The sequence below is a fragment of the Peromyscus leucopus genome, chromosome 5 (assembly GCF_004664715.2).
Source record: "Peromyscus leucopus breed LL Stock chromosome 5, UCI_PerLeu_2.1, whole genome shotgun sequence".
Taxonomy (NCBI): domain Eukaryota; kingdom Metazoa; phylum Chordata; class Mammalia; order Rodentia; family Cricetidae; genus Peromyscus; species Peromyscus leucopus.
Genome location: NC_051067.1, coordinates 74,438,205 through 74,466,152, shown reverse-complemented (window position 1 = coordinate 74,466,152; position 27,948 = coordinate 74,438,205). Strand labels below are relative to the sequence as shown.

The window sequence follows — 27,948 nt, the reverse complement described above, 5'->3', positions numbered from 1 at the left end:
TGGAGAGAACTTGCCCAAAGCTGTCCCGGCCTTACGTTTTGTGGGTCTCTGGGGTGAATTTAGTTCGTTAGACTTGGCAGCAAGTATCTTTCTCAGAAAAAGTCATGACATCGTCCTCTACGCTGTTCTCTGATGTCATGTATTTTAGACAGGCAGCGCCTGTCATTTTGTATTTCAAGGGCTCAGTAGCTACGTGTGGCCAGTAGTAACCGTACTGTACACCATCACATAGGCAGAGACAAACGTGGTCTTCGCTCTTAGGGCCAGCTCCACTGACCGGGGCTGTCTGAGGAAGGGCAGTGAAGCCGCTGCAGAATGCGGTGCAGGCTTTCTTTCCCTTCCTCCAGAGTCGTGCTGCTGATATCTGAGGTCTCCTCTCTTAGGCGTCTCAGCCTCTCAGCTCCTTAGAAGTGCCCCCGAAGTGCTGCCAGCCCTGTAGCCACAGCCCTGCAGGTCCCTCGGCGCTTTGCTCTGCTTCTGGTGCATTGACCTAAGCCTGGCTTTGCTGCATTTCCACAGCGCCACTGCAAGGGGCGGGGCCAGAGGGCGCGCTGCGCCGAGGCTCCCTCTTGATTGGTCGGTGGCCCGGTTTTAATTTTGCCTGCCGGGATGAGAGAGGGGGGTTAACCCTCCCCTCGCTGAATCTCGGGCGCTGATTGGTTAGTCATGTGGCGCGAGCGGTGAGTGCACCCCGCGCTGATTGGCCGGTGGGACGCGCGCGTGCGGAGGGGCGGGGCCGCAGCTAGGGGAGCGCAGCTCGCGGCGTGTGTTCCAGGCCAGTGTTTCCTGCGGCAGGGCGGCACCTGAGCTGCAGCGGAGCGGCGCCATCCTGTGGGGGAGCCATGAAGCACTACGAGGTAAGCAGCGCGGGGCCCGAGCCGTGGCTGCGGCAGACAGACCGCACAGTCCCCTTCAGGGCCTCGGGACTTTTTTTCTTTTTCTTTTTTTTATGGTCCGGCTCCCCGCCGATGGCGCAGGCGCAGTGTGCCCGGGGCCTGCTGGTATATCCCATTGCGCATGTGCAAGGAGATATTTATGCTACCCAGGGCTTTTGGAGGGGGAGGGGGATGCCTTTTCTTAGGGTCTTGCAGGGCCTGGGAGAGGCTTGCAGCTTTTTTGCAGCATCCTTGGTGGCCCGAGTGGCAGGTGTTCAGAAGTGCAGTGCGGAACACTTGTTCTTGGTGCGAGCGACTCTCTTGCACACAATCCTTGCACAATGTCAGCGCCTGGGGCTCAGGAAGGGGCTCTGCAACTGGCCTGCCTCTTCCCACCTTGGCACCCACTCCTCGCTGTAGACGCCTGGGCGGCGAGGGAGTTGGTTCCACTGTCAACAAGCCCGCGATCGCTGGGGAAGAAATCTGAACGCGCAAGATCATTCTGGAGCTTAAGTCTTCTCACTCAATCTTGGGTCCCTTTTCCTCTAAAACGATGCTCTTTTTGACCAAACTGATTATTAGTTTCGTTATTGCTGACTTGTAAGTAACTATCATAAAACAGTAACCGATTGCACACATTCATAGTAAGAATGCGTTAGTGAGGGCTGACTGACGTTTTCCTGAGGTTCTGTTATCTTCTCCTCGAACTCATGGTCCTGCTGAGGTAGGATGCTTACTTAATCGCTTCCTGATGATGTATGTGAAAGTCAGAGATGTCAAGTGAGTCGTCGAAAGATCCCAGCTAGTATCTGCAGAACACAGAGAGGGAAGGAAGATACCACGAGCCATGCAGTTCTGTAAATGAAAGCTAACAAACTGAGAGATTGCTTGTATTTCTCCCCAAATTTTAAATTTGTAATGAAATTTGCCCAGTTTTCCTCGGTAGTCATTTTCACTCTATAGTTCAGCGTTATTAAGTCTATTCATATTGTTCAGATGTCACCGCTGTCCATCTCCAGCCTTTTTAGACTAGAGTGAGGTTAGGTTGTTTTCTCCTGCTCCCTCCCTGCCTCTGCGTCTGCCTCTGCCTCCTCTACTTGTAGAGCCAGGGATGGAGCTCAGGGCCTTGCTCCTGCTAGGCAGGCCTCTTATGACCTCCATTACACAGTATCTCCTTATTTCCCACAGTCTTAGCCCCTGGCAACCACTGATTGTCTCTGCAAATTGCAATACTTTAGGAATCTCCAATGTGTGGGAGATAATTTTATTAATTTATAATTATTTATTTGTGGTTTTTCAAGACAGGGTTTCTCTGTGCTGCAGCTCTGGCTGTCCTAGAACTCACTCTGTAGACCAGGCTGGCATAAAACTCACAGAGGTCCGCCTGCCTCTGCCTCTCCATTTGTCACCAACGCCTGGCTGATAATTTCATTTTTATGACAAGTTGAAGCCAGATGGCTGTTGCACACACTTAGGAAGCAGAGCCAGGTGGATCTCTGTGAGTTCGAGGCAGCTCTGGATCTGCAGAGCGAGATCTAGGACAGGCACCAAAACTACTTGGAGAAACCCTGTCTCGAAAACAAACAAAAAAACAAAACGAGTTAAATACCGCTACTTCTGGTCATCATCTGTATTTTGATTATTTTTATATGTAATAAGTATAATAATATAAAATTAAAAAATATTAAAAAATAATAATACTTATTTCCCCAGGTCCTTTGAAACCTTTAATCTAGAAATTCTCTATCTTTTTAGCATGGTGACAAGAACTAGGAGGTGGGGATCTAATCCTTATGCCTCCTTCAGCTTTTTACTTTCAAAAGGAAGTTTTTTTTCTGGTGTGCTTTCCCTTTCATACCTCCTCTCTTGTCCTGAGGAAAAAGCCATGTTCAGTTTGAAAAGCAGAGGTAGAAGATGGAATTTTCAGTCAGTCATTTTGGTGTGCGTCAGTCTTTTCCTTGCCGCAGTTCTCAGAGCCCCATGGCTGGGGGTAGTCCAGTGTCAGAGCCCCATGCCTTGGGGTAGTCCGGTGTCAGAGCCCCATGGCTGGGGGTAGTCCGGTGTCAGAGCCCATGCTGGGGTAGTCAGTGTCAGAGCCCCATGGCTGGGGTAGTCCGGTGTCAGAGCCAGCGTGTCAGAGCCCATGCTGGGGTAGTCCAGTGTCAGAGCCCATGCTGGGTAGTCCGTGTCAGAGCCCCATGCTGGGGTAGTCCAGTGTCAGAGCCCATGCTGGGGGTAGTCCAGTGTCAGAGCCCCATGCCTGGGGGTAGTCCAGTGTCAGAGCCCCATGCCTGGGGGTAGTCCAGTGTCAGAGCCCCATGGCTGGGGGTAGTCCAGTGTCAGAGCCCCATGCCTGGGGGTAGTCCGGTGTCAGAGCCCCATGGCTGGGGGTAGTCCAGTGTCAGAGCCCCATGCCTGGGGTAGTCCAGTGTCAGAGCCCCATGCCTGGGGGTAGTCCGGTGTCAGAGCCCCATGCCTGGGGTAGTCCAGTGTCAGAGCCCATGCTGGGGTAGTCCAGTGTCAGAGCCCCATGCCTGGGGGTAGTCCAGTGTCAGAGCCCATGCTGGGGGTATTCCAGTGTCAGAGCCCCATGGCTGGGGGTAGTCCAGTGTCAGAGCCCCATGCCTGGGGGTAGTCCAGTGTCAGAGCCCCATGCCTGGGGGTAGTCCAGTGTCAGAGCCCCATGCCTGGGGGTAGTCCGGTGTCAGAGCCCCATGGCTGGGGGTAGTCCAGTGTCAGAGCCCATGCTGGGGGTAGTCCGGTGTCAGAGCCCATGCTGGGGGTAGTCGGTGTCAGAGCCCATGCTGGGGGTAGTCCGGTGTCAGAGCCCCATGCCTGGGGGTAGTCCAGTGTCAGAGCCCCATGCCTGGGGGTAGTCCGGTGTCAGAGCCCCATGCCTGGGGGTAGTCCAGTGTCAGAGCCCATGCTGGGGGTAGTCCGTGTCAGAGCCCATGCCTGGGGGTAGTCCGGTGTCAGAGCCCATGCCTGGGGGTAGTCCGGTGTCAGAGCCCATGCCTGGGGGTAGTCCGGTGTCAGAGCCCTCAGAGCCCTTGTTGAGCATGCAGGGAGGCTCTGGGTTCATCTCAGCATTGCACAGCAAAGGCAGAGAAGACCCAACCTGGGGGACGGAGATGCAGTTCATTTGGTAGAGGACTTTCCTAATGTGCTTGAAGCCCTGCTTGGATCCCTGGCACTGAGTAAAGCCAGGCAAGCTGGCACATGCCTTTAGTTCTGGCTCTTGGGAGATGGAGGCAGGAGGATCAGGACTTCAAGGTTATCTTCAACTACATAGTGACTTTGATGCCAACATGGGCTAGAGATCCTGTCTCAAAAATCCAAACCAAACGAAATAGACAACAAACAGAAAGTCAAGGTGACCTTGGAGGGAAAAGTTGTTTCCCAGTGTTTTGTTATTCTCTGTTGACATTTGTCCAGTGCCCACTGAGGTCATCGTTTTGGGATGGGAGCATCTATTGTCTTCTAGCTCAGTTTGTGGAACTGTTGGTGCAGACCAATAAAAATGGAAGCGATCCTTTCACAGTTCAGCTCTGGGGGAAAGTGTCGGTTCTCCACATCAAAGAATAGATTTCTGAAGTGTTTGACTAGCATGCGGAGGCCCTGGGCTCCATCTCCAGCGCTGCAGAAGCCAGGCCTGGGGGCTCAGGCTGGGACTCCAGGACTTGCAGGGGAGGCAGTGGGATTAGAGGTTCAGAGTCATCCTTGGCTACCCGGCGAGTTCCAGGTCACCCTGGTAAGACGGCTTCGTGAACCAGCGCCCACCAGTTGTCCTCTGACTTCCACACACGTAGTAGCACCAGTGTGCATGTAGTACAATAAAAAAAAATGTGATTTGTTTGAGACAGGGTTTCTCTGTGTAGCCCTAGCTGTCTTGGAACTTTTTCTGTAGACCAGGCTAGTCTCAAACTCAGAGATCTGCCTGTTACCCCAAGAGCTGGGTTTAAAGGCATGTGCCACCATGCCTGGCTAAAAATGTAATTTAAAAAAGCAAAATAATAGATACCTTTGAAGGACTGAGTCCATCCTTTGCCCCCAGGCAGCATTCAGTCCACTGGAAGGCCCCCCTCTCTCAAAAGACTTCCTTGGAGACAGATATCGCATCTGGTAGAGGCACTTTTTGAAGGCCTGCTTGAGTTTGATCCCTAAACCCCACAAGGTGGCAGGAGAGAACCAGTTTCTAGAATACCTTGAATTAAAAAAGAATGACCTTTTACCCATAGACAGATACCTCAGATAGCGTGATGCACACTGATTGTTTTTGGACTTCGTGGTGCTGAGATGGAACCCAGGATCTTGTACATGCCAATCCAGCTCTCTGCACTGAGCTGCACCTCCAGCCTGAGGGGCAGTTGACGGGATAGACAGACTTGGTGCTCAGGGGCTGGAAAGATGGGTCAGAGGTTAAGAGCTCTTCCAGATGGTCCAGGTTCAATTCCCAACACCCACTCGTGGTCTAACTCGTCGGTAATCCCAGTTCTAGGGGCTCCAGCACCCTCTTCTGTCTTCAGGGCATTACATAAACTAGGTGCACATAATAGATATGCAGATCAAGAACCCTAAAATGTCATGCTCAGAAAGTTCAGGTCATCCTCATTGTCACATGGTCAGTTAGTGTCACAGGGAAGACCCAAGGCACAGTGAACAGGATTCCGCCTGGAGGAGAGATTGTGGCTTTTTGATAAGTTATCAGCTCGGTTCATAGCTTATTTAGCAGGAAAGAGAACCCCTTCCAAGGCCTAGGCCTTGGAAACTTCTAGAACAGGTTGGCCATGGGCTTGGTGTAAAGTCAGCAGGGTTGGTGTGAGAGCTGCTTGTCCTAGGCTCAGGTCTTTTTTTATTAGTGTTTTCCCACTGGAGATGACATTGGAGATGATCCCTGTGGTAGCTGTAGCCGGCTACTGTGCCTTGTAAATCTGCCTATGAATCTCACGAGAGTCTGTCCGTGTAGAGAGATCCTCTGTAGCCCCAGGCTGACCTCAAGCTCATGGAATGGTGTGAATCACTATGCAGGCTATAAAGGTACCCATCTTATAGATCATTCTAGACCAATTTATTACCTCAGGCAAGTTCCTGTTTGGCTGGCTCCCTCCAGGGATTTAGTGTGAAAATTCTGAAAGTAGAGTGTTGGTTAAGAAGCATTAAAAAATGATTGTTTTTAATGTTAGACATTGGAACCCAGGGCCTTCTTATTGTGCTGAACAAGTGCTCTACCACTAAGCAGCTCCTTGATTTAAAAATTAAAACAATTATTATCATCATTGATATTATCTGTTTGGTGTACATCACACCTGTGTGTGCATGGAGCTGTGCAGAGGCCAGAGGAGGGTGTCAGTGCACTTTATTATTATTGGCCTGAGTTTTGAAGCAGGGTCATTTCCTGAACCGGGAGCTAGGCTGGAGGCCAGCAGTACCTAGGACTGCTTCTCTGTCCATCACAACTTGGGATACAGGGGTGTGCTGTTATGTGGGTTCTGAGATCCAAACTCAGCACGTGCCTGTAAACCACTGTGCTGTTACTCTGCCTCTGGAGTACTGCTGTCTTACCATGCTCAGCTCCCCCTTGGATTCTTAGACAGGGTCTCACTACGTTACCTAGGCTGACTTAAATTTGTGTTCTTCCTGCCCTGGCCTTGATTACTGGCATTACAGGCATGTGTCATCATGCCTGGTGCTCTGAGGCAATTGTGCAGAGGCAGAAAACTGGTAGGTGATAGGTAAGAAGAAAGTAGACCTGTGTGCAAGCACTGAGGCCAGGCCTGAGGCTGAAGTTTGGCATGGCCCTTTGATGAAATGGTGGATTGGCTAACTCTAGCTTGTCTGTGCTTGCTCCTTGGAACAAAACCTGCTTGATGGTGAAAGACCGTGAATATTAGTGAGCATTCTGATGAGGCTGGAAATAATACCATCAAGGCTGTGTGTGCAGGAGAGGGTTGTGTGCAACCTAGAGCCCCCCAGAGCCCAGCAGAGCCTTGCCTCACTGACTCCTGAGTAGAGAGAGAGGAGCAAGTGGCCTGCCCACACTGGCCACTGCCTAGAGCTGGTTCAGAAGAGACTTCTAGTTCTGATAACATTGTTGGCTTTGGTAGGGAGTCCTGCCCTTTGACAGGCAGGTCTGGCTGGGTGGGAAAGCTGGTTGGTCAAGTTCAGGTCTTAACACCTCATGGTGCTATTGATAGTGACAGATGAGAATGTTTTAACAGCTGGGGATGCTTGCCCCAGCTATGAGAGTGTAGCCTGCCATCATGATCATGGTAAACTGTGCTAACGTGCGCACGTGCTCAGTGCCTTGAGCCTCTCTTTTGTGCCGCCCTCCCCCCAACCCCTTTTAATAGACAAGGTGTCGCTATGCATCCCTAACTAGCTGCAACTCATCGGATAGACCAGGCTGGCCTTGACCTCACAGAGCTCTGTCTGCCTCCTGAGTCCTGGAATTAAAGGCTTGCACCATGGCGTCTAGCTTACCTTTTTCTTTTTTGGTACTGGGGAGGAGCCTGGGGCTGGAGCACGCAAAGCTCACTCTTTCACTGTTGTCCACTCCGGTCCTGCCCGCTCTGCTGTGGTCTAGCCTTAATATATGTGAAGCAGGTATGGGTCTTATCCTCGACATACGGGGAAGCTGAGCTGTCACGTGGCAGAGTTCAGGTCAGCCTTGGTGACCATGTACCGAGGAAGGAGTGGGCATGTGATCGGAAAGGACATGGCCTGTGGGGGCCGCCTGCGCTGTCCTAGGGCACTTAGTTTACTTAACGTTTCTCACGTAGGAGGCCGGGCTGAGGGATGGTGAGGTGCTGGGCACTCTTCCTGGCTCAGCTAAGTTCCCGGTTATAAATGGTCAGGTAAAGGCAAATTGTGTCCCTGTGTGCTGCCTGAAGTGCCACCTACCTGTGCTCCACGCCCTTTGTGACATTGGGAGCACACCCAGGGCCTGGAACAGCCATGAAGGTTCTACAGCAGCACCCTGACTTTTATTTTTTTATTTTTGGCTTTTTGGGACAAGGTTTCTCTGTGTAACAGCCCTGGTTGACCTGGAATGCACTCTGTAGACTAGGTTGCCAGAGATCCACTTACCTCTGCTTCCTGAGTGCTGGGATTAAAGGCTTCATCACCACTGTGCCCCCCTTTAAAATTTTGATTTAGTTATTTATGTGTATGAGTGTTTTGCCTGCATGTCTTTATGTCCACCACATGTGTGTCTGGTGTCTGTGGAGGCCAGAAGGGGGGGTTGGATCATCTGGAACTATAGTTACAGGTGGTTATGAGCCATTATGTGGGTGCCGGTGTATTATTTTTATGTGATTGTGTGTTATGGCTCACATGCTGAGGTCTGAGGACAATTTTCAGAAATTGATTTTCTCCTTCCACTGTGGGATCCTAAGAGTGAACTAAGGTCACCAGGTCTGCCGTGGAAGTGCTTTTACACTGAGCCATTTGCTAACCCTTTTCTGTTTTTTCTGTGTGTGTGTGTGTGTGTGTGTGTGTGTGTGTGTGTGTGTGTGTGTGTTGGGTGGTTTCAAGACAGGGTTTCTCTGTGTAGCCCTGGCTGTCCTGGAACTTGCTCTGTAGTAGACCAGGTTGGCCCCAAACTCACAGAAATGATCTACATCTGTCTCCCAAGTGCTTAGAGGTGTGCACCATCATGCTACAGTTTTCGTAAACAAAACACAAAGCCCATCTTTCTTTATTTATGAGTGTCTGTGCACATGTGTGTGGGAGCCAGAAGAGGCCATCAGACCCCGTGGAGCTGGAGTTACAGATGTCTGAGCTACTTGACATGGATGTTAGGATGCAGATCAACTATTGACCAAGGGGCGTGATCGAACAGCGGTTGCTCTCAGTCACTGAGTTATTTCACAGTCATCTCTTTCCCTCCCTCTTGGTTTTTTTTTTAAAAAACAGGCTGTCACTATAGCCTTGTTTGTCCTCGAATTCACTGTGTAGACCAGGCTGGCCTTGAACGTACAGAAATCCTCTTGCCTGTCTCCAGAATGCTGGGATTAAAGGTGTGGCACCACATCTGGTCCTTAGGTTTTTTTTTTTTTTTTTTTTTTTTTTTTGCCTGCACTTCACTGTGAAGCTCTTACCAGCTGGCTGGCCTTGAACTCACAGAGCTCCTCTTGCCCTCCTGTCTGAGGTTAAAGGTGTGGCCACCAAGTCTGGCCTATTTTCTTTCTTTTCTTTTTTTTTTTTGGTCATTTGTACTTCTTTTGAGAAACCATCTTTTTATTTCCCTTTTATTGACTGGATGACTACTAATTTTGGAGTTTTCGTTCTTTATATTCTCTTAAGTGTCAGTGCCCTGCTGGCCAGCATCCTGCAGTACTCTGGCCCCAGGTTTGGGATTGTCTTCATCTCTGGCCTGGCCTGTGGTCCCAGTCCTTACTCTGAGCCCGCTGAGACTGCAGACACTGTCTAGGGCGGCTTCCCTTGTGGGAGGCCTGTGCTGACAGGATGGCCGGGCAGGGCGTGATTTTGTAGCTTCCCTAGGGACCTGTGGACTTTATGCCAGGGATGATGAAACTCTTTTACCTGTTGATTTTGTCTAATGTGTTACTATCTGAGGGCAGTTTATTTTGAAGTCCTTGGGGGCCCTCACCTAACCATTGTATTGGAAAGGCACAGCCTCTCCCAGCCTTGCTTGCAAGAGAGAAAAGTACTGGAAATAGCTAGGAGACTGTGCATAGCTTTCGCTGCAAGCAGAGCTTATGTCCTTTTACAGGTAGCCCTGGGGAATGCAAGGGCCTGTGTCCTTCCTGGTGCCTTCAGAATCCTGTTGCCCAGGGAAGGGAATACAGCTTTGGCTGGGGTGTGGGGATCTTGGTCTGTCAGTCAGGTAGGGAAGGAAGGAAGTATGGGCATCAGGCAGCCTCTGGTGCTGGAGGACCCTGCCAGAGTCTGACCCATGTGTGCATGTTTGTGTGTAGATGGTGGGTGGAGCTCTGGTGAGGAGGAGGATGGGGAAGGTCACTTTTAGGGGTGCTGTCAAAACACAGTATCAGGGCTGGAGAGATGGCTCAGCAGTTAAGAACACTGGCTGTTTTCCAGAGGTCCTGAGTTCAATTCCCAGCACCCACATGGTGGCTCACAACCATCTGTAATGAGATCTGGTGCCCTCTTCCGGCCTGCAAGGATACATGCAGACATTACACTGTAAATATAATAAATTAAAAAAAAAAAAAAGGATTTGTTTAAAAAAACAAAACAAAACACAGTATCAGAGCTGGGCAGTGGTGGCGCATGCCTTTAATCCCAGCACTCGGAAGGCAGAGGCAGGCGGATCTCTGTGAGTTCGAGGCGAGCCTGGGCAACAGAGTTCCAGGACAGGCTCCAAAGCTACACAGAGAAACTCTGTCTGGAAAAACAAAACAAAACAAACAACAACAACAAAAACAACAACAACAAAAAACCACAACAAAACTAAACAGAGTATCAGAATCTTTAGGGATAGGTATAGTAGAAGCATTACTCTGTCACTTGGTGTCCTGGGGGATTGGTTCTAGCACCCCTGAGGATGAAGAACAAGTATTCTCAAGTTCCTTCTAAAACTGGTGTGATCTTTGTATAGGGAGTGTGCAGGTTTTCTGTAATGCCAGGGAATAAGGACAAGGAAACATGTGTCCATGTTCACTGTAGATGTGAAGTCAGGCTATTGCCTGTTCATGCTCTTGAACTTGTGATTCTGTCTTGGGCTCCTGAGTGCTGAGATTATGTCTGCTATATACACATGCCTTTTCACATAGGCTTTCATGTAGCCCAGGCTAGCTTTGAATCCATTTTGTAGCTGAGAATGACTTTGAACTTGTGGTCCTCCTGCCAGTGACTTGTGTGCCACTGTGCAGCGTTTGTTTGGTGCTGAAGATGGAGCCCTGGGTTTGTGCTAGGTAAGCACTCTGCTGAGCCACATTCCCAACCCAAATGGTGTCATGTTTTAGAGTAACCCTTTTTCTTCTCTCTCTTTCTCTTGATCTTTTTTTTTCTCCCTAGTGTGTGTGTGTGTGTGTGTGTGTGTGTGTGTGTGAGAGAGAGAGAGAGAGAGAGAGACAGACAGACAGACAGACAGACAGACAGACAGACACTGACTGACTGACTGACTGACTGTATATCTGTGTGTTCTGTTCTGGCTCCCTGCTAGTTTCCAGCTGACCTCAGAGCTTTGGGATGATCTCGTGATGATGTGAGGGTCTGTTTCTGGCCACTGACCCACAGAGCACAACAAAGGCGAGCTCTGTTGGCAGCCACGTGATTCTAGAAGCCCACCAGAGAGAACACACCCCCTTCTGGCCTCAGAGGGTATGACTCAGGGTTGGGGTGCGTGGCCGCGCTGGCTCCCGCCCCTGTGAAAACAGTTACGCCTTGATTCAGTGCTCTGTGGTTTGCCATTCCTCCCGGTTTCTTTCCTTTCTTGCTTTTCTTTTCATTGTTAGAGCTGGAGGCCAGAAGGGGACATTGGTTCCTCTGGGGTTGGAATTACAGGACATTGTGAGCCGCCATTGTGACTTGGACACTGGGAGTAGAACTCTACAGAAGTAGCAAACTGTTTGTTTTTTGAGACAGGGTTTCTCTATGCAGCCCTGGTTGTTCTGAAACTTGATCTGTAGACCAGGCTGGCCTTGAACTCACAGAGATCCACCTGCCTCTTCCTCCAGAGTGCTGGGATTAAAGGTGTGTACCACTGCCCGGCTGCACAAAAGTTTTAGTGTTAAATTGGGAAGCATCTTATAATCAGCTTAACCTTCCTATTGATGAAGCTTTCCTGGAATTTGGTATCCCAGTATGGCCTTGAACTCATGCTGATTTATTGTCTCAGTGTCCTGAGTGCCAGGATGACAGACATGCTTCACCTTGCTTAACTGACATACACACTTTGTTTTTTTCTGAAAACTGATGGCATGTACTAACTAGTTAGTGGTGTCCCAGGAGCCAGGAAAAAGGTACCCTTCCCCCGACTCCTCCTCTATACCCTCTTAGTCCAGGGCCCCTGATCCTTTCACCCTGTCTTTGTAGCTACACTTGCTCCACTGTTGTCCTCCTCCCCAGATCCAGAAGGCTCCTAAGAACCACACCGTCCAGGCACTACAGTGACTTGCTCCCGATAGTCCCAGACTGCTGTGCTCCAAGCCGCCCATCTCCATACTTCTCCCAGGGAGCCGCCATGGCTCCGAGCTCAATTTACAGACCTGGTTCCCCAACCCTGTGGCCTCTGGTTCTCTGCCCTCTCTGGTCTGCTCTCTTTCCCCTGCTGAGGGGAAGGGTCTAGCTTCTGGGGCTGTGGGGTTTTTCTTGCCTAGAATTGTCCTGAGGAGCCCTGGAAATTAGGTTACTGAATGAGGCCACTGCAGTAAGCCTCAGACAACTGAGTGGTGCAGTACCAAACACAGCCTGCATGGCCTGGCTGACCCTACAACTGCCATGGGGCTGGACTGGGACTTGAGCCCAGATTGCCCACTATGGCAGAGTGATGTCATCCATCCATCATCCATCCATCCATCCATCATCCATCCATCCATCCATCATCCATCCATCCACTCACCACCCACCCACCATCCATCCATCCATCCATCCATCCATCCATCCATCCACCCATCCATCCACCCACCCATCCATCCATCCATCCATCCATCCATCCATCCATCATCCATCCATCCATCCATCCACCCACCCACCATCCATCCATCCATCCATCATCCATCCATCCATCCATCCATCCATCCATCCACCTACCCACCCGCCCACCTGCCCATCCATCCATCCATCCATCCATCCATCCATCCATCTCTATTTCTTTTTCTTTTCTTTTTTTTTTGAGAGAGTCTCAGTGACAATCAGGTGACAATCCTGCCTATACCTTAGTGCTGGGATTAAACTCCTGACTTTCCCCCTGTAGTCTTAAGTCAAACTCAGGTCCTTGTACTTGCCAGCCTCTTAGGTTAGTTCTTGAGATAGGGTCTCAATATTGTAACCTAGGCTGACCTGGCAATCCTCCTGCCTCAGCCTGCCAAGTGTTGGGATAGCAGGTGTGCACCAGTGGCCCTGACTGTGGACATCCCCATCATAGATGAAGCAGGGCATCCTGCAGCTAATGCAGCATTCTGGGCTGAGGAACTGGGTTAGTTCATTCAACTCTGTTTTCTTTTCTCTCCCTCCCCATTATGCCTGTGATCACAGCTAGTGTTTACATTAAGACAGAGAAGACCCTGCTATGGTGGCAACATCCTGTTGTCTCTGCACAGCAGAGGCAGGGGGTCAGGGCCTGAGCAAGCCTGGCCTACAGCAGATCCTGCCTCACTTCGCAGCCTCCATTTGATCAGCAGGGAAGGCTGGCCTCTAGTTGTGACATGCTGCAGGGTGCTGGGGAGGCGGGAGAAACTCAGCCTCAAGGCAGATTACAGCAGCTTCTCTGGAAGCCACTGATGCTACTGCCTTAACCTCCTGAAGTATCCACACCACACCCATTCCTGGCTTTGTTTTTTGTTTTTTTTTTTTTTGTTTTTTGTTTTTTGTTTTTTTCAAGACAGGGTTTCTCTGGAACTCACTCTGTAGACCAGGCTGGCCTCAAACTCAGAGATCTACCTGCCTCTGCCTCCTGAGTGCTGGGATTAAAGGTAATGTTTTGGTATTAACTTACTGTTTAGATGTTATAGACTAATAGAATCCCATCAATGTTTACATAAAATGTTCAGTGCAGTAGTCTAGAGATGATGTCATTTACAAGTAACTTCATTCTGAGGTAAAAATAAGTTAACATGTCAACTTTAAATGGTGCTGGTGGTGGTAGGGGCTGGAGAGATGGCTCAGCATTTAAGAGCACGTGTTGCTCTTACAGAGGACCTGAGTTTCCTGTTCACAACTATCTGTGATTCCAGTTCCAGGGGATACACACACACACACATACACACACAACACACACACACACACACAACACACACACAACAACTGAAAATGAAGACAACTCCCAAACTACCAAAACAAAATAGTATGTCCAAACCTGAGTCCCACCTTCAGCTTCCCGCCCAACCTCAGTGTCCTCTCCTGTTTAATGGCAGGCTGTGCCTTTGTGCTCCCTCTCCTCGGCCACTTTACTGTCTCTTCTTGTCAAACGTGCGCACGTCCCTTCCCTCTGCCCGTCTGGCTGCAGCCCTCCCAGAGTGGTAGGCTAAAGCCAGGCTGGCATGCTTGGTCTGAAGAGGGCCAGGATCAATCTGCTAGGCTATTTGGGCCTGGCCCAGCAGCCCTTCCTCAGGTGGGCTCCTGAGGCACAGGAGCCGCTGGGGTGCCAACTGGCAGGCCTGGTGGGGTGTTCCAGAAGTCGGCGTGTGGACCTAGATGTTGGAATTCCACTTGCATACATGTGTCTTAAAATAAATCAGTTAAAAATGTAAAAGTCAGCTAGGCAAGGTGGTGCACACCTTTAATCCAGCATTCCAGAGGCAGAGACAGGCAGATCATTGTGAGTTCGAGGCCAGCCTGGTCTACAGAGTGAGTTCCAGAATAGCCAGGGATACACAGAGAAACCCTGTCTTGAAAAACAAACAAACAAAAAATGTAAAAGTCGTTCCTGATTTTATAAGAATGTGCAGTGGGGCCAGGTGTAAGCAGCCCGTCATCCCGGCACTCTAGACGGAGGCAGAAGGATGGACATTTAAGGCTAGCCTGGGCTATATAGTTAGGTTTTTGTTATTGTTTTGTTTTGTTTTTGTTTTTTTCCCCCACAAGAACAAAAGTAAAACAAAAGCAACAATGAAACCCCAGTAGTGGCCAGAGCTGGCCCGTTAGCCAGTTTCTTCACCAAAGCCATCATTTTCCCACCCTAAGCTGAGGGAAAGATTTTTTTTCATTATTATTTTTTTCCTCATTGCTGGGATGGTACCCAGAGCCTTGTGCATGCTACTTGTTCCTTACTCTTGAGCTATACTGTCAAGCTCCAAAGGAATTTCAGGAACACACATGCATAGGACTTGAGGGAAATACAGTGTAAGAGTCTTTGAGATGTGGTTTCTCATCTGGAGTTACCTCTATGTACTACCATGCCTAGCACCATTGGAATTTTGAGGGAATTATTTTCCCAGCCTTGAGCTGGACTCTGTCCCCAGACTGATTTTCAAAAGGATCCTTTAAAAACCCAAGCCAGAGCTGGGGGTGGTGGCGCAGGCCTTTAATCCCAGCACTCAGGAGGCAGCAGATCACTACAAGCATGGCATATAGAGTGAGCTCTTAGGTCAGACAGGGCCACACAGTGAACCCTGTGTCAAAAATCAAAACACAGCAAGCAAAATAAACTCAAGTCAGGTCCTACCCTCTTCTGCCCAGAGCTCTCCAAAGCTCCCACTCACAGTAGAAGACCAAATCCTCACCAACGCCTTGGGCCCGTCTGCCACGTCACCTCCTATTCACACCTCTCCATTCTCTCGTGCACATGACTCTAGGTCATAGTGTGAGCACCTGCTAGGCTTCATTTCAGGTCTGTGCACAGCTGCTCTTCCCTTGAGGATGGCCGCCTTTAGGCTCTTTACTCCTTCGTTATGGCAAGGGAGGCATTTCTTGACCACTTTATGTAAAAATCTACACTTGCCTCATGCACACAACACACCCCTTTCTCCTTTTCATGCTTCATTTTGGATGTCCTCTTACCTTCTTATATATTATATAGAACTATTTACTATATTCATTTTCTTGCTGCCTCTCTTTTATACTGGGGTTGAAACGAGACCTTTATATACTCAGCAAGCTTCTCTCTTTCCATGGCTGAATCTCCAGAGACCTGAATGTGCTGTGGTTTTTCACATACAAAGGGATCACTAGTAAAGAAGAAATCTTTCTTTAAGAATGAGTTGTGAATAAGGATCCTAGAGGGCTGTTTGGCAAGCTGAGCTCATGGACAGACTCACCTGCCTGCTGGCTTGGGTGGAGTCAGCAGTGGGCACAATGGGCAGTGGCCGATGAGTCAGTCCTTCCTCAGGTTCAGCGTCTTTGGCTTCCTTAAGCTTCCTGGCTTGCCAGAGTCTTCCTGTAGTGGAGAGAGGCCTGCATTAGATCACCAATTGCAAGAGGGTAATAGGTGTGAGGGCCCAGGAAGAGGACAGGTGCACCTCTGGAGGAGGGCAGAGGGGACCCAGGCTTCTGCTCCCACAGTGAGGGCTCATCCATACTAAGGAACAAACTCAGGCGAGGTCCAGCCCTCTGAGTCCTCAGCCTTGTCTGGGGCTGGAGACAGCTCCCCAGCTGCAGTTTCTGCTCACTAGGGTGACAGTCTCACGACAGCAGCCTTGTGAGAGCAGTAAGGCAGATGTGCATACTGCCTGGCCATGCCCTTGAGGGAAAGAGGAGGAGAGCAAGGGAGTGACTGTCGGCTTGGGGAGACTTCTGGGTGGGCCACATCAGCGTGACAGGGGTGTTTGGAGATGGCTGCCCCATCCAGCCCCATCCGGCCCTGGGAAGTGCTGAGGATAAAATCCCTGGCCTTGTACACAACTAAGCTCCTGCTGTCCACGGAGATATAGCCCAGCCACCAGAAAGATTTTTTTTTTTTGGGGGGGGGGGTAAGAATTGAGTTCAGAGCCTTCTGCAGGTGAAGTCTAGGTCTCAGCCCTTCCTTTGAAACCGTAGATGCCAGGCAACTGTTAGACTTCCGGATTCTGGCAACTAGGGCAGGGTTCTTCCTGCCAGTCCACTGGGTGGTGCTATAGCAATCTTTTTATTTTTAATTTTATTTGAGACAGTATTTTGCTGTGTAGCCCAGGTTAGCTTTGGATGCAGCTTCCTCTGCCCCGTGCTAGGATTTCAGGCATGACTGCCACACTTGGCCCACAGCAGTCGTTGTGAACATTCCCATTTGCCTGTCCGACCTTACCTAGTGTTGGAGACAACTCTGCTTTCCCAGGCGGGAGGGTAGCCTTCGCCTGCCATTGGAAAACATGGAGTTGTTGCTTCACCCTACCTTTGGCTTCTCTGGTTTTAGGAGGTGGCCTGGCTATAGCCTCACTGTGCCAGGCTAGGTTAGCAGAAGTAGGTACATGGGGTTCTGGTTCAGCCCTTGGCTCCTCTGTAGCACCCACATGTCCTGTGTAGGCAATACATTCTGCATGCATTTGAAAATGGAGACTGGCCCTTTCAGGTAAGCTGTGTTGTAGTGCTGGTGTCCATGTGTGTGACTGTGTGAGTTGCCTTCTGGATAACTGGGTCTTGGGTGTCCCTTTCTTCCTTCCTACCTCTGTGCCATGCTGAGGATGTAACCTAAGAGCCTTGTATATACTAGTCAAATGCTCTACCATTCAGCCATACCTCACTTTTGTTTATTTTTATTTAATTCTTTGTGATGCTAGAGGTCAGTGCAGCTTTTTGTTGCTTTTTGAGATAGGCTTTTACTCTGTAGCCCTTGCTGGGCTGGAACTCACTCTGTAGATTAGGCTGGCCTCAAGCTCACAGAGATCTATCTTCCCCTGCCTTCAGAATACTGGGTTTAAAAGTATACACTGCTATACCCAGCACAAAGAAACTTAAAAAATGTTGTTGGGCAGAAGCAGAGGCAGGTAGATCTTTGAGTTCAAGGCCAGCCTGATCTACCTGGCCAATTCCAGGCCAGCCAGGGATGTACAGTGAGATCCTGTCTCAAAAACAAAACAAATAGAAATCCCCAACAGAAAAAGAAAGTGTGTGTGTGTGTGTGTGTGTGTGTGTGTGTGTGTGTGTGTGTGTGCACGTGCATGTGCGTGTGCGTGTTTGTGCTATGGTGTGCATGGACATCTGTGTGCTTGCATGGTGCAGTCAGGATACCTTGCAGTAATCTATTCTCTCCTTCCACCATGTGAATCCTGGGGGTAGAACCTTATCATCAGGCTTGGTGGCAAGCATCTACCTGCTGAGCTATCTCTCCAACCCAGTCTTCCCCCTCTTCCTTCCCCTCCCCTCCCTATGTCTCAAGATGTCAGCTGTCAGCCACTGCTCCTCACACCCTTCCCTCCTCCACTTCACTGCTGTGGCCTCTGCACTTGGTGCCAGTCCTGACTTGAGAGCCTGTGGACATGGTGTTCAGACCCTGGCTCCTGTCATGTTGCCACAGGGACTGGAGACAAGGCCTGGTCACAGGCCAAGTATAGGTGGCCAGTGTCTGCTGTTCCTGCCCTGGGCAGCCTGTTTCCCACTACTGTCCCCGAGAGAGTCTGGTAGGGAAGGAATGCTCCCTTGCCCTGGTGCGCCTTGGAGAAATGAAGTCAAATGCCAAGACCGCTAGGGAAGGGCGAGTTAGGGTTAGAGCAGGTGCAGTCTGTTCTGGTTTTCTGGCAGCTGCGTCCCAGTCATCAGCTATCATAACATTATTAGGGTTACTGGGTATTTCTGGAAAGTAAAAGAGAATGGCAGCCAGAAAGATGAGCTGGAGTCAGGTGAACACGGGGAAGCTGTCTGTCTGTGACTGGTAAGCTTCCTGCACCGTGCTTAGGCCAACAGTTGGGCCAGGTCTCTGTTCTCTGGGCTCAGCAGTAACCCTAAGAAGAATGTACATGCCCTTATGCCTTATGAGTGCTTGCAACAGCTGGCTGAAGGACCAGAGAGGTTCTGGTAGCATTGAGCAGAGAGAGCATGCTGCTCTGCCCCATGGAGGTGCTGGCTTTGTGGCTGGGTTGTCTTGCTCTCTGCATCGCTGTGAACTCATGGCCAGCTTTGGAATTGTACATGGCTGACATCCTGGCTCAGGCATTCATTCCCAGGTGACCTGGTTGTGCTTCAGAGCTTGTGGACCTTGCTTCCTCATCTGGGATGTGAATGTGAAGCCTGCTGTGGTTGTTTGAATGACAGTAGCCCCCACAGAGTTACATATTTTACTAATTGGTCTCGAGTTGGTGGAACTGTTTGGGAAGGATTAGGAGGTGTGGCCTTGTTGGAGGTGTGTCACTGGGGATGGGCTTGAAGGTTTCAGAAAGCCCTCATCATTTCCAGTTGTCTTTCTCTGCCTCATGTTTATGTTTCAAGATGTGAGCTCTCAGTTACTGCTCCAGTGCCATGCCTTCCTGCCTCCTGCCATGTTCCCTGCCGTGAGGGTCATGGACTCTAACCACTGGAACCATGAGCTCCAAATTAAATGCTTTATTTTATAAGAAAGCCCTGGGCATGGTCTTGGTCTTATCACAGCAGTAGAAAAATAACTAAGACACCTACAGTTCCTGCTTCCTCGGGCTACTGGGGCTTGAAAGGAGAGGCACTTGTGAAGCGTTTGTGTCGGGCAGGGTTGTAACTGCCAGTGTCCCCACCTAGAGTCACTAAGCAGGTCCCATAGTTGAATAATACCCAGAGTTGTAGGTGCATGAGTGAGTGGCTGACCTGGAAGACTGGGTGGCTGCACCAACCTGACCTGTGACGTGAGGCCTGCAGCCATGGTCTTGCTTATTGGCAGAGAACCTTGGGGCATCAGGGCCCGCACATTTGTGAAGAGGGGCATGCATCTTGAGTGCTTGTGGCATGGAGACATTGCAGACCCCACTCTTCCAGCCTGGCCTTCATGGGGCTGCTCCTCCCTACTGGGCTCAGCAGGTCACACTTGCTCCTTCATCCCTACTTTGAGACTATCTTGAGTCTGTTGTTTCCCTATCCATCTGTCTAGAATCAACCATTAGGCACCCTCTCCCATCCCTCACTATCTCCTAGGCTCTGTCTGCCTCATCCCCTCACACTGTTCCACCAGCACTTGAAAGAGACTGTGTCCCTGCTCTGCTCAAGAGACTCTCTGTGAGTCCCATTGGAGCCCAGGTCAAAGCCAGGGTCCTCACCATGGCCACCAGGCCATGTACAGCTGGGGCTCTCCCTGCTCTGGCCTCCCATTCTTTCTCATGTTGGCCTCCTCCCTGCTCCTCAGGCATGCTGCACGCAGTGCAGCCTTAGGGCCTCTGTATCTGATTTGCTGTTGCCTCTGCTTGGAACTTCTTTCCCTAGATGGGTGAATGGCTGTGTCCTTCCCCAGTGGCCCTTTGCTCAGGCAGGTCTTTCTCAGGGAGGTCTTTGCCCGCCTTCTCGTTCCTTTACCTTGTTTTTAGCTCTCTTCTTCTTCTTCTTCTTCTTCTTCTTCTTCTTCTTCTTCTTCTTCTTCTTCTTCTTCTTCTTCTTCTTCTTCTTCTTCTTCTTCTTCTTCTTCTTATTATTATTATTATTATTTTATTTTTTTTGAGATAGGTCTTTCTGACTAGCCTCGCCTTGAACTCTGGGTGGTCTTCCTACCCTGCTTCATGAGGGCTAGGATTACTGGCATGAGCTACCCTGACAGTTGCAACTGTCCCTGTCCTCTACTTCTCCATCTTGGTTCCCTGCAGCTCTTGGTGACAATTTGACAGGTTGCTGCGGTTTGTTCTTCCCTTAGACCCTGCTCCCTTGACGGAGGCTAGAAGTGAGAGAAAGGCTTGGTAGTGTTGTTCCCATGTCTGTACTTAGAGCAGTGCCCGAGGCCTGGGGAGGGAGAGAGAAGAGAGGCAGGTGGTAGCTCCCCAAGGTCTCTCTGATGCAAGAGGAGGCCTCGGGCTTTCTGGGTTCCCTCCTGCACCCCAGCTGTTTACTTGGCCGTGATGGTTAGGACTGTGCGGCCTATCCTTCCCCCTGCTGGCACAAGGGGGCAGTGGAAAGTACTGCAGCCTCTCCTGGCTGTCACCGCCCCCTTTCCGTCCCCTACGCCCACATGGCCCCTGTTGCTTGTGTCAGGCTCACTGCCACCAGCTGGGTGGGGCATAATTCTCGCAGCCCTCTGACCTTGGGTCCTTCATGGATACAGTCAAGGTCGCAGGGCCAGGGGCCGAGTGCTCAGCCAGTGCCTGGCTGGCTGCCTTGCACATCTGCCACTGCCCGTCTGCTGCAGTCAGTCCACTAATATGGTATTCTCCTGCGTTCCTTTTTTTCTGAGACAAAATGTTTTTTTGGTATGTAACTCCCATTTTCTGATCCTCCTGCCTCCACCTCCCAGTGCTGGGGTTAAAGACCTGTGCTGCCATGGCTGGCCCAGTGTTTGCTTCTGGGAGCATTTACTCTGGATGGGGGATGCTTAAGTGTTCCTGTGCTTTGCTTCCTTTCTTTTTTTGTTATCTCGAACTCCTACACTAGCGATGGGAGGTGGCAGGTGGAAAGAGCCCCCCCTGCAGCTGAGGAAGTGTCAAGGCCACATAGATGGGAAGTGGTTTTTTTTTAAAGCTTAGTGTCCAGGGAATGTGTGTTGCTACCTCTAGGTCACCATTGAGGGATACCCCCATTTCTCTGGGGGCTGGAGCCTGGTGAGCTGATCCATTCTCTCAGTGTAGGGTGCCTCAGAACCAGGGTGCTGTATAGGCTCAGAATCATCCAGGGAGCTGGAGGCTCCTACCAGATGGCCTTTGATGTGGTTTTGGGAGAGACAAAGTTCCTGCAGAGGTGAAGGAGCAGCCAGGGCGGGGGTGGGGGGCGTGGGGTGAGGCGGGGGAGAGCTGTGCTGGGACCTCAGGCCTGACCCTGGTGACTTTTCCCTAGGGTTATTGCTGAGCTGTGTCCCCCCTGGGGCCACTCTGGGGCTAGAAAACAGCCAGGCCCAGGACAGGTGATGAAGGGCTTCTCTGTCTTTGTGCTGCCCGCCAGGCTGGGACAACCTCAAGAGTGCTACCTCCGAGTCCCAGAATAAGGGACAAGCGTCTCTCTATTGCATCAACCTTGATCTTGCCACACAGTGGAGTGCCAAGGCCACCCCCCATCCTTTAGGGTGGGCTTCTTCCTGCCTCTCAGTCTGCTTTGCTGTCCTTGACCTTGGGCTAGCAGGAGCTGCTGTTGGCTGGGTTGGCCTTGTTATCTCAGTCTCTGGGTGAGAATTCTTTACAGACTAGTGGAACTGTCATCGCAGAACCAGCATGGGCGCCCTGTGCCAGGGCTCCTGCCCTTGTCTTTGACCCTGTTCATTGTGCTTTCAGCAGCAGGGGGTCCCCCAGCCTGAGGACTCAGGTTACCCTCCTGGACTACCTTATCTGTAGCTGTCCTGTGGGGTTCCCTTCCTAACTCAGCTGTGCTGCTTTTTCCCCAGGAGGGGCCAGAGCCTGCTGGCTGCCTGCCTCAGGGTTCAGGGCCCGTGGTGGGGGGCTGCCTGCCCTCAGGGTTCAGGACCCGTCTGGGGGGCGCTGTCTCAGGGCAGGGCCCTGTCTGCCTGCCCTCAGGGTTCAGGACCCCTGTCTGGGGGGGCTGCCTGCCCTCAGGGTTCAGGGCCCCTGTCTGGGGGGGCTGCCTGCCCTCAGGTTCAGGCCCTGTCTGGGGGGGCTGCCTGCCCTCAGGGTTCAGGACCCCTGTCTGGGGGGGCTGCCTGCCCTCAGGGTTCAGGACCCCTGTCTGGGGGGGCTGCCTGCCCTCAGGGTTCAGGACCCCTGTCTGGGGGGGCTGCCTGCCCTCTGTCTGGACACCTTTCAGTACCCTGCTGTGCTCTGACTCCAGACCTGGGTGCCCCTCAGGGTTGTACTTCAGGCTGATCCCAGTGTGTGTGTGTGTGTGTGTGTGTGTGTGTGTGTGGTGTGTGTGTGTGTGTGTGTGTGTGTGTGTGTGTGTGTGTGAGAGAGAGAGAGAGAGAGAGAGAGAGAGAGAGAGAGAGAGAGAGAGAAGTACAGGGTAGGGGTAGCAGTGATTGAGGGGTGCAGTGTGTGTGTGAAGTACAGGGTAGGGGTAGCAGTGATTGAGGGGTCCAGTGTGTGTGTGTGTGCGTGTGGGGGGTGGTGTGTGAAGTACAGGGTAGGGGTAGCAGTGATTGAGGGGTGCAGTGGGGACCGAGGTCTAGGGTGCACATGGATTCCCCCCGGTCTCCTTAGTCGGGAGAGAGCAGATCCTATCCTACCGCTCCCTAGAGCTATGTTGTTTTTCCTTTTTGCTGGACACTTTGTCTGTTGCTTGTGAGGGCTGGGGTATAACTCTGGTACAGTACCTGCCTCACCATGTGAGAGCCCCTACTTACAACCCCAGAGCTTTTGGAGTTCTTGTGACTGTAAATAAAAGTGCACTGTTCGAGTGGGTGTGGTAGACAACTAATTCCTCAGCACTTGGGAAGCTCAGACAGTGTTCGAGTTTAAGGATATCATGGGCTAAAGAGTCAAGAGTCTTGCCCCTGAGTGCCACCCCCACCCCCAAAAGTACACACCCAGTGCCATTCAGCACATCCCATTGTGCAGCCCCACCTCTGTGTCCGTACACCTTGGCATCACTCACAAAGGGCATCTCCCCCTGCTGCCGCCCCCTCACCCCGCCCCGTGGGGGGCACCAGCAGACTGCTGTCTGCCCTGGGCTGGTCCTGGCCACTCTCAGCTTGGAAGTCTGGCTTCTTTCACCCAGCCAGCCTCTTTGTACACTTAACATAGCTTTTATCCTGCTTTTGATTTTGAAATAATTCTAGAGGCTCAGGGAGTTGCAGAAACCGCATCTAGAATGGCCTCTGGCCCACTGGGAGAAGACGGCTGTGGGGACCTGGGGCCTGGGCTGGACGAGGCAGGCCCTTGACTCACCTGGTTCAGGCACTCCTGTCCTTGTCACAGGCTTGGGAACCGCTGTTCAGTGTGGCCCCTCTCCATGCTGCTTTCCTGCCACCCACTTGCAGCCAGTTGGTGCAGAGGGCTCCTGGCCTTGTTGCAGAGTCCAGCTGGGGGAGAGTAGGGTTTCAGCCCTCCCCGGCGGCTGGCCCAGGAGGGAGAGGGGCTGGTTGTATTTTAAGCTATTGAGTGGTTCAGCAGGAACTCCGTGGCCTTCTCTCCCAGTGGACATTGTGCTGCCTTCCTGGGATTCACATGGACTCTGAGCATGTGCACAGTGCTCATGGGGTCCAGCAACTATTAATACATCTGCAGCCCAGAGCCCTGCCGCTTAGCCCCTTCTAGCACACTCCTCAAGTACTCATTCCCTCTCGATTCTCTTTAGTGGGGTCCAATGTATGACTCTTGGTCTGGTATTGCTCTTGTGGGGTTCCGTCACCTGCCCCTCAGGCCACAGGGTAAGGCAGAGTTTGCAGCTGATAGCAGGTGATCTCTGTGCACTCTCCTGTGCCGGGTCCAGGATGTAGGCTCTGGCATCGATGAGCAAGCCGGCTAGAGTGCCACTGGCCGGCATAGGAGCCTTGCTCTCCATTCAGGCCCTGGCCCTGCAGGGCTGCCTCACTGTGTAGGGTCACCTTCGTGGGGCCTCCCACCACATACATGCACATACACATGCACATACTTCCCTCTGCCAGCTTCATGTGGGTCCAGGCACATCCTCTCAGGGACCCCTAGCAGGCCAGGCTAAAGGATGGGCCCTAGGACTCTGCTGTTGGGAGTGTGCAGGTGGCAGTGGGCAGCTTCTCTGCCTCGTGATGCCCCCTCCTTCAGGATGAGAAGTCGTGGATCCCCATAGGGCCCTCAGGCCTCTCCCAGCCAGCGTGGGCAGTGCCCAGCACCATGCCAGCCAGCAGCCTCCTCTGACCTTCTGGGGCAGATGGCTCAGATCCCCTGGGTCTGTGTCCTTACTCTGTTCCTGTGTACCACTGTCTAGCTCTAGTCTGGGGGTTTCTCCTTTGGGGGCTGTGGACCCCAGGGGTACAGGCAGGCCGCCTGGGTTTTGTGTTGAAGGCTTTGGAGCAAGACTCATCCATGGGTAAGCACATTGATGTTAGCCTGATTTGGTAGACTGCCGTGGAGGTGGTTTTGAACCAGGTGTGGGTGGAGAGAGGGGCGGAAGGCTTTGCTCACTCTTTCCTCTCCATACTTAGGATGGGTATGCTTCACCAACAACTCCGGAATTTGTCACCTCCCTGGGAACACAAATGCACAAGGGAAATAATCCAGTGTCTCTTACAGCTTAGAAGTGGAAATGGAAGCTCTGTCTCACAGATTCTCCAGATAGCTGGCATTTCCCCAGGCCCAGTAACCTGTCCTCCGGAGCTGGGCGCTGGGGCTGGGCTAGCCACCCCCTGCCACTGGCTGGGTGATCTTCCTTCTCTGGGAGATCTTCTTGCCCCTGGCACTTTTGAGGACCTGTGTCCACCCAACTGCCTCTATGAGGAGAGCCCCCAGGGGAGGACTGTGGTGTGGCTCCTTAGGGGGACTCGGCTGGGATGGTTTTATATTTAGCCGGGCCTGGCCCTGGTGCCACTCAGGTTACATCTGGCATTGAAGCTGGCTGGGCCTGGTCAGACACAGGCTTCCTTCCAGCACCGCGGCAGAATTTGATCATGCTGCCCAGCCCAGCTCAGAGCAGCTCTTGTGAGGGGAGGTCGGAGGTGTGGGGGCTGGCGGCTGGCAGTGGGCATCACAGCCTGGTAGGCAGAGCAGGAGGGCCGGCAGTGGCATGGATATCAGCTTGAGCATGGCGGCCCAGGAGGCCCACCAAGGCCTCGATGCTCTTCCCATGCCCATGCCCCACAAGGTAGCCAAGAAGCATAAAAAGGCGGTTCTCTTCTTTGAGGTGGAGATTCTGGATGCGAAGACAAGGGAGAAGCTGTGCTTCCTGGACAAGGTAGGATGTGACCCTGGTGGTGAGGCGCCAAGAGCTGTAGGGCTGTGCAGACAGGGGCAGCCCCTTGTCCTTCAGAGGGCACACAAGGGGTGTCGCCTTCATCGACAGCCGCAGTTCTCAACCTGTGGGGCGCGACCCTGCATACCAGACATTTACCTTAAGATTCATAACAGTAGCAAAAGTACAGTTACGAAGTGATAACGAATTAACTTTATGGCTGGGGTCACCACAACGTGAGGAACTGTATTAAAGGGTCACAGCATAGGAAGGTTGAGGACCACTGAGCTAGAGTGAGCAGCCATGGCCCTGCATGGGGCTGGAAGCTGGCTGCCTGGTAGGGAAGGGACAAGGTGCCTGGAAGGGCCCTGTGTCTGTGAAGGAGGTGGAAGCTGACGATATACCCACTGAAGCCAGCCGGCTTGATCCTGACCAGCTTGTTCCTGGCACCCCTGCCCCAGATCCTGGGTTTAGGCTCCTGTGGGGCTGATTCTGTTTTCTCTTAGGTGGAGCCTCAGGCCACCATTGCTGAAATCAAGAACCTCTTCACCAAGACACGTGAGTCCAGGCACCTACACTTCTGTCCCCATTCCTGTCACCCTTCTGATGGGACCCGGGCTTCCTTAGGGGCTTGTAGAGGCGGCCTGTCAGCACACTGGAGTGTAGCCGGGCCGTCGGACTGCGCAGGCTGCCCCCGTGTGGCCACCAGCAGGAATGCTCTTGTGTTATCCAAAGGACAAAATCCTCTTGCTGTTTGGTCCTGTGTCCTTGCACAGGGTGGGAGGAGCCGGGGGTCCCAGAGTTAGGGTGGGCAGACTGAACCCAGCCAGACTGGGTATTGCAACCCCTCACCTTCTCCTAGCAGACCCGCAGTGGTACCCTGCCCGACAGTCCCTCCGCCTGGACCCCAGTGAGTACAGCTGTCCGCCAGCCTTTCCCTTGGGCTCCTGGGGTCCAGACACCAGGGCAGCACCTGAACACTGACTCATTTCTGTAGAGGGAAAGTCGCTGAAAGATGAAGATGTCTTGCAGAAGCTTCCTGTGGGCACCACAGCCACACTCTTCTTCCGAGACCTGGGAGCCCAGATCAGCTGGGTGACGGTGAGCCCTGACCCCTCCCCTGGTCTCTGCCTTCAGCCACCCTGGGGTGACTCCTCACCTTGTCTCTGGGCATCCCCAGGTCTTCCTGACTGAGTACGCTGGGCCCCTTTTCATCTACTTGCTCTTCTACTTCCGGGTGCCCTTCATTTATGGCCACAAATATGACTTCACATCCAGTCGGCACACGGTGGTGCAGTGAGTGGGGTCCGCAAGAGGGGGGAGAGGGAGGGGGAGGGTGGCCCCAGCCCCAGCTGAGCCCGCTGTCCCCACTAGCCTCGCCTGCATCTGCCACTCATTCCACTACGTCAAGCGGCTGCTGGAGACACTCTTCGTGCACCGCTTCTCTCACGGAACCATGCCCCTGAGAAACATCTTCAAAGTGAGCACCTTACTCTTGGCTCTGCCCACCAGCAGCACCCGCCCACCCTAGGCTAACACATCTGCTCTCTTTCAGAACTGCACCTACTATTGGGGCTTTGCTGCATGGATGGCCTATTACATCAACCACCCTCTCTACACCCCCCCCAGTAAGTGGTCTCAGACAGCGCCCTCACCCCGCGGCCCCATCATGAACCTTCCTCTTATGGGGCTCTCCCTTTCCTGCAGCCTACGGATCCCAGCAGGTTAAGTTGGCGCTGACCATCTTTGTGGTAAAGAGGCTGGGGTGTCAACCACGTGTGGTGAGGTGAGGTGGCTGGGTGGGTGAGGCCAGGGGCTCTAGACTGACCCTGTTCTCCTCGATAGATATGCCAGCTTGGCAACTTCTCCATCCACATGGCTCTTCGGGACCTTCGGCCAGCTGGTGAGTGGCCTGCTGGGGCTGGGTGAGCTGGTAGGGGAGGAAGGGGTCTGACTGACTCTCGTCCTGCACGCCAGGGTCCAAAACCAGGAAGATCCCATACCCCACCAAGAACCCCTTCACCTGGCTATTCCTGCTGGTGTCCTGCCCCAACTACACTTACGAGGTGAGGGGCTGCCTTCTTCCTCCCCGAGGTAAAGGGGTGGGCCGTGGGGGGGTAAGACAGCCTGGATTTGGGGAGACTGCTGCCTCCGTCCCCAGGGATACGTGTGACCTGGGCTTGCCTCTGCCCTCACCCTGCTGTGCTCTCCACAGGTCGGGTCCTGGATTGGCTTTGCCATCATGACGCAGTGTGTTCCAGGTGAGTCCTTGTTCCTGTGCGGTGAGTCCCTGGCTCCCTTCCGGCTGGCTGGGCGTCCCTATTCTGATACCCCGTTCTGCCCGCAGTGGCCCTCTTCTCTTTGGTGGGCTTCACCCAGATGACTATCTGGGCCAAAGGCAAGCATCGCAGCTACCTGAAGGAGTTCCGTGACTACCCACCCCTGCGCATGCCCATTATCCCCTTCCTGCTCTGAGCAGTTCCTCGTGGGCTCAGCCTGGTAGCACTGTCTACCCACTCCCCCTGACCTGGGGTGACCGTGGCTCTCCAACAGCAACAATAAACCTGCTTTTCCAGCTGGACTCGGCTTTGTGTTCTTTAGGGGTACCACT

General features: G+C 52.3%; 1 protein-coding gene and 1 long non-coding RNA gene across 11 annotated transcripts; one reads left to right on the top strand and one right to left on the bottom strand.

Moving 5' to 3' along the window:
• Positions 1-729: 729 nt before the first annotated feature.
• Positions 730-27,918, top strand: Tecr (trans-2,3-enoyl-CoA reductase). Of its 9 annotated transcripts, none has more exons than XM_028862845.1 (13): positions 730-857; positions 25,290-25,340; positions 25,844-25,895; positions 26,203-26,247; positions 26,335-26,438; positions 26,518-26,633; positions 26,712-26,817; positions 26,893-26,965; positions 27,045-27,088; positions 27,183-27,240; positions 27,315-27,403; positions 27,553-27,598; positions 27,685-27,918. In XM_028862845.1, exons 1-13 carry the CDS (start codon positions 843-845, stop codon positions 27,810-27,812), a joined length of 927 nt encoding a protein of 308 aa, XP_028718678.1. In that variant the 5' UTR covers positions 730-842; the 3' UTR covers positions 27,813-27,918. The 9 variants fall into 9 exon arrangements, with proteins under 9 accessions (XP_028718678.1, XP_028718677.1, XP_028718681.1 ...); XM_028862844.1 differs by having other exon boundaries at positions 26,200-26,247; XM_028862848.1 differs by lacking the exon at positions 25,290-25,340.
• Positions 4,818-24,547, bottom strand: LOC114688227. Of its 2 annotated transcripts, XR_003733759.2 has the most exons (4): positions 23,360-24,547; positions 15,776-15,894; positions 5,951-6,003; positions 4,818-5,274 (listed from the first exon to the last, which is right to left on the bottom strand). It is a non-coding gene; the product is annotated as an uncharacterized LOC114688227 (long non-coding RNA). The 2 variants fall into 2 exon arrangements; XR_003733758.2 differs by lacking the exon at positions 5,951-6,003.
• Positions 27,919-27,948: the final 30 nt, after the last annotated feature.

Excerpts from the sequence above, each read along its gene's own strand:
- Tecr (XM_028862841.2), top strand. The coding sequence starts at position 25,173 with ATGGATATCAGCTTGAGCATGGCGGCCCAGGAGGCCCACCAAGGCCTC. Across the intron at positions 27,089-27,182 it reads TGGCGCTGACCATCTTTGTG|ATATGCCAGCTTGGCAACTT; the intron begins GTAAAGAGGCTG and ends TCTCCTCGATAG. Across the intron at positions 27,599-27,684 it reads CATGACGCAGTGTGTTCCAG|TGGCCCTCTTCTCTTTGGTG; the intron begins GTGAGTCCTTGT and ends TTCTGCCCGCAG.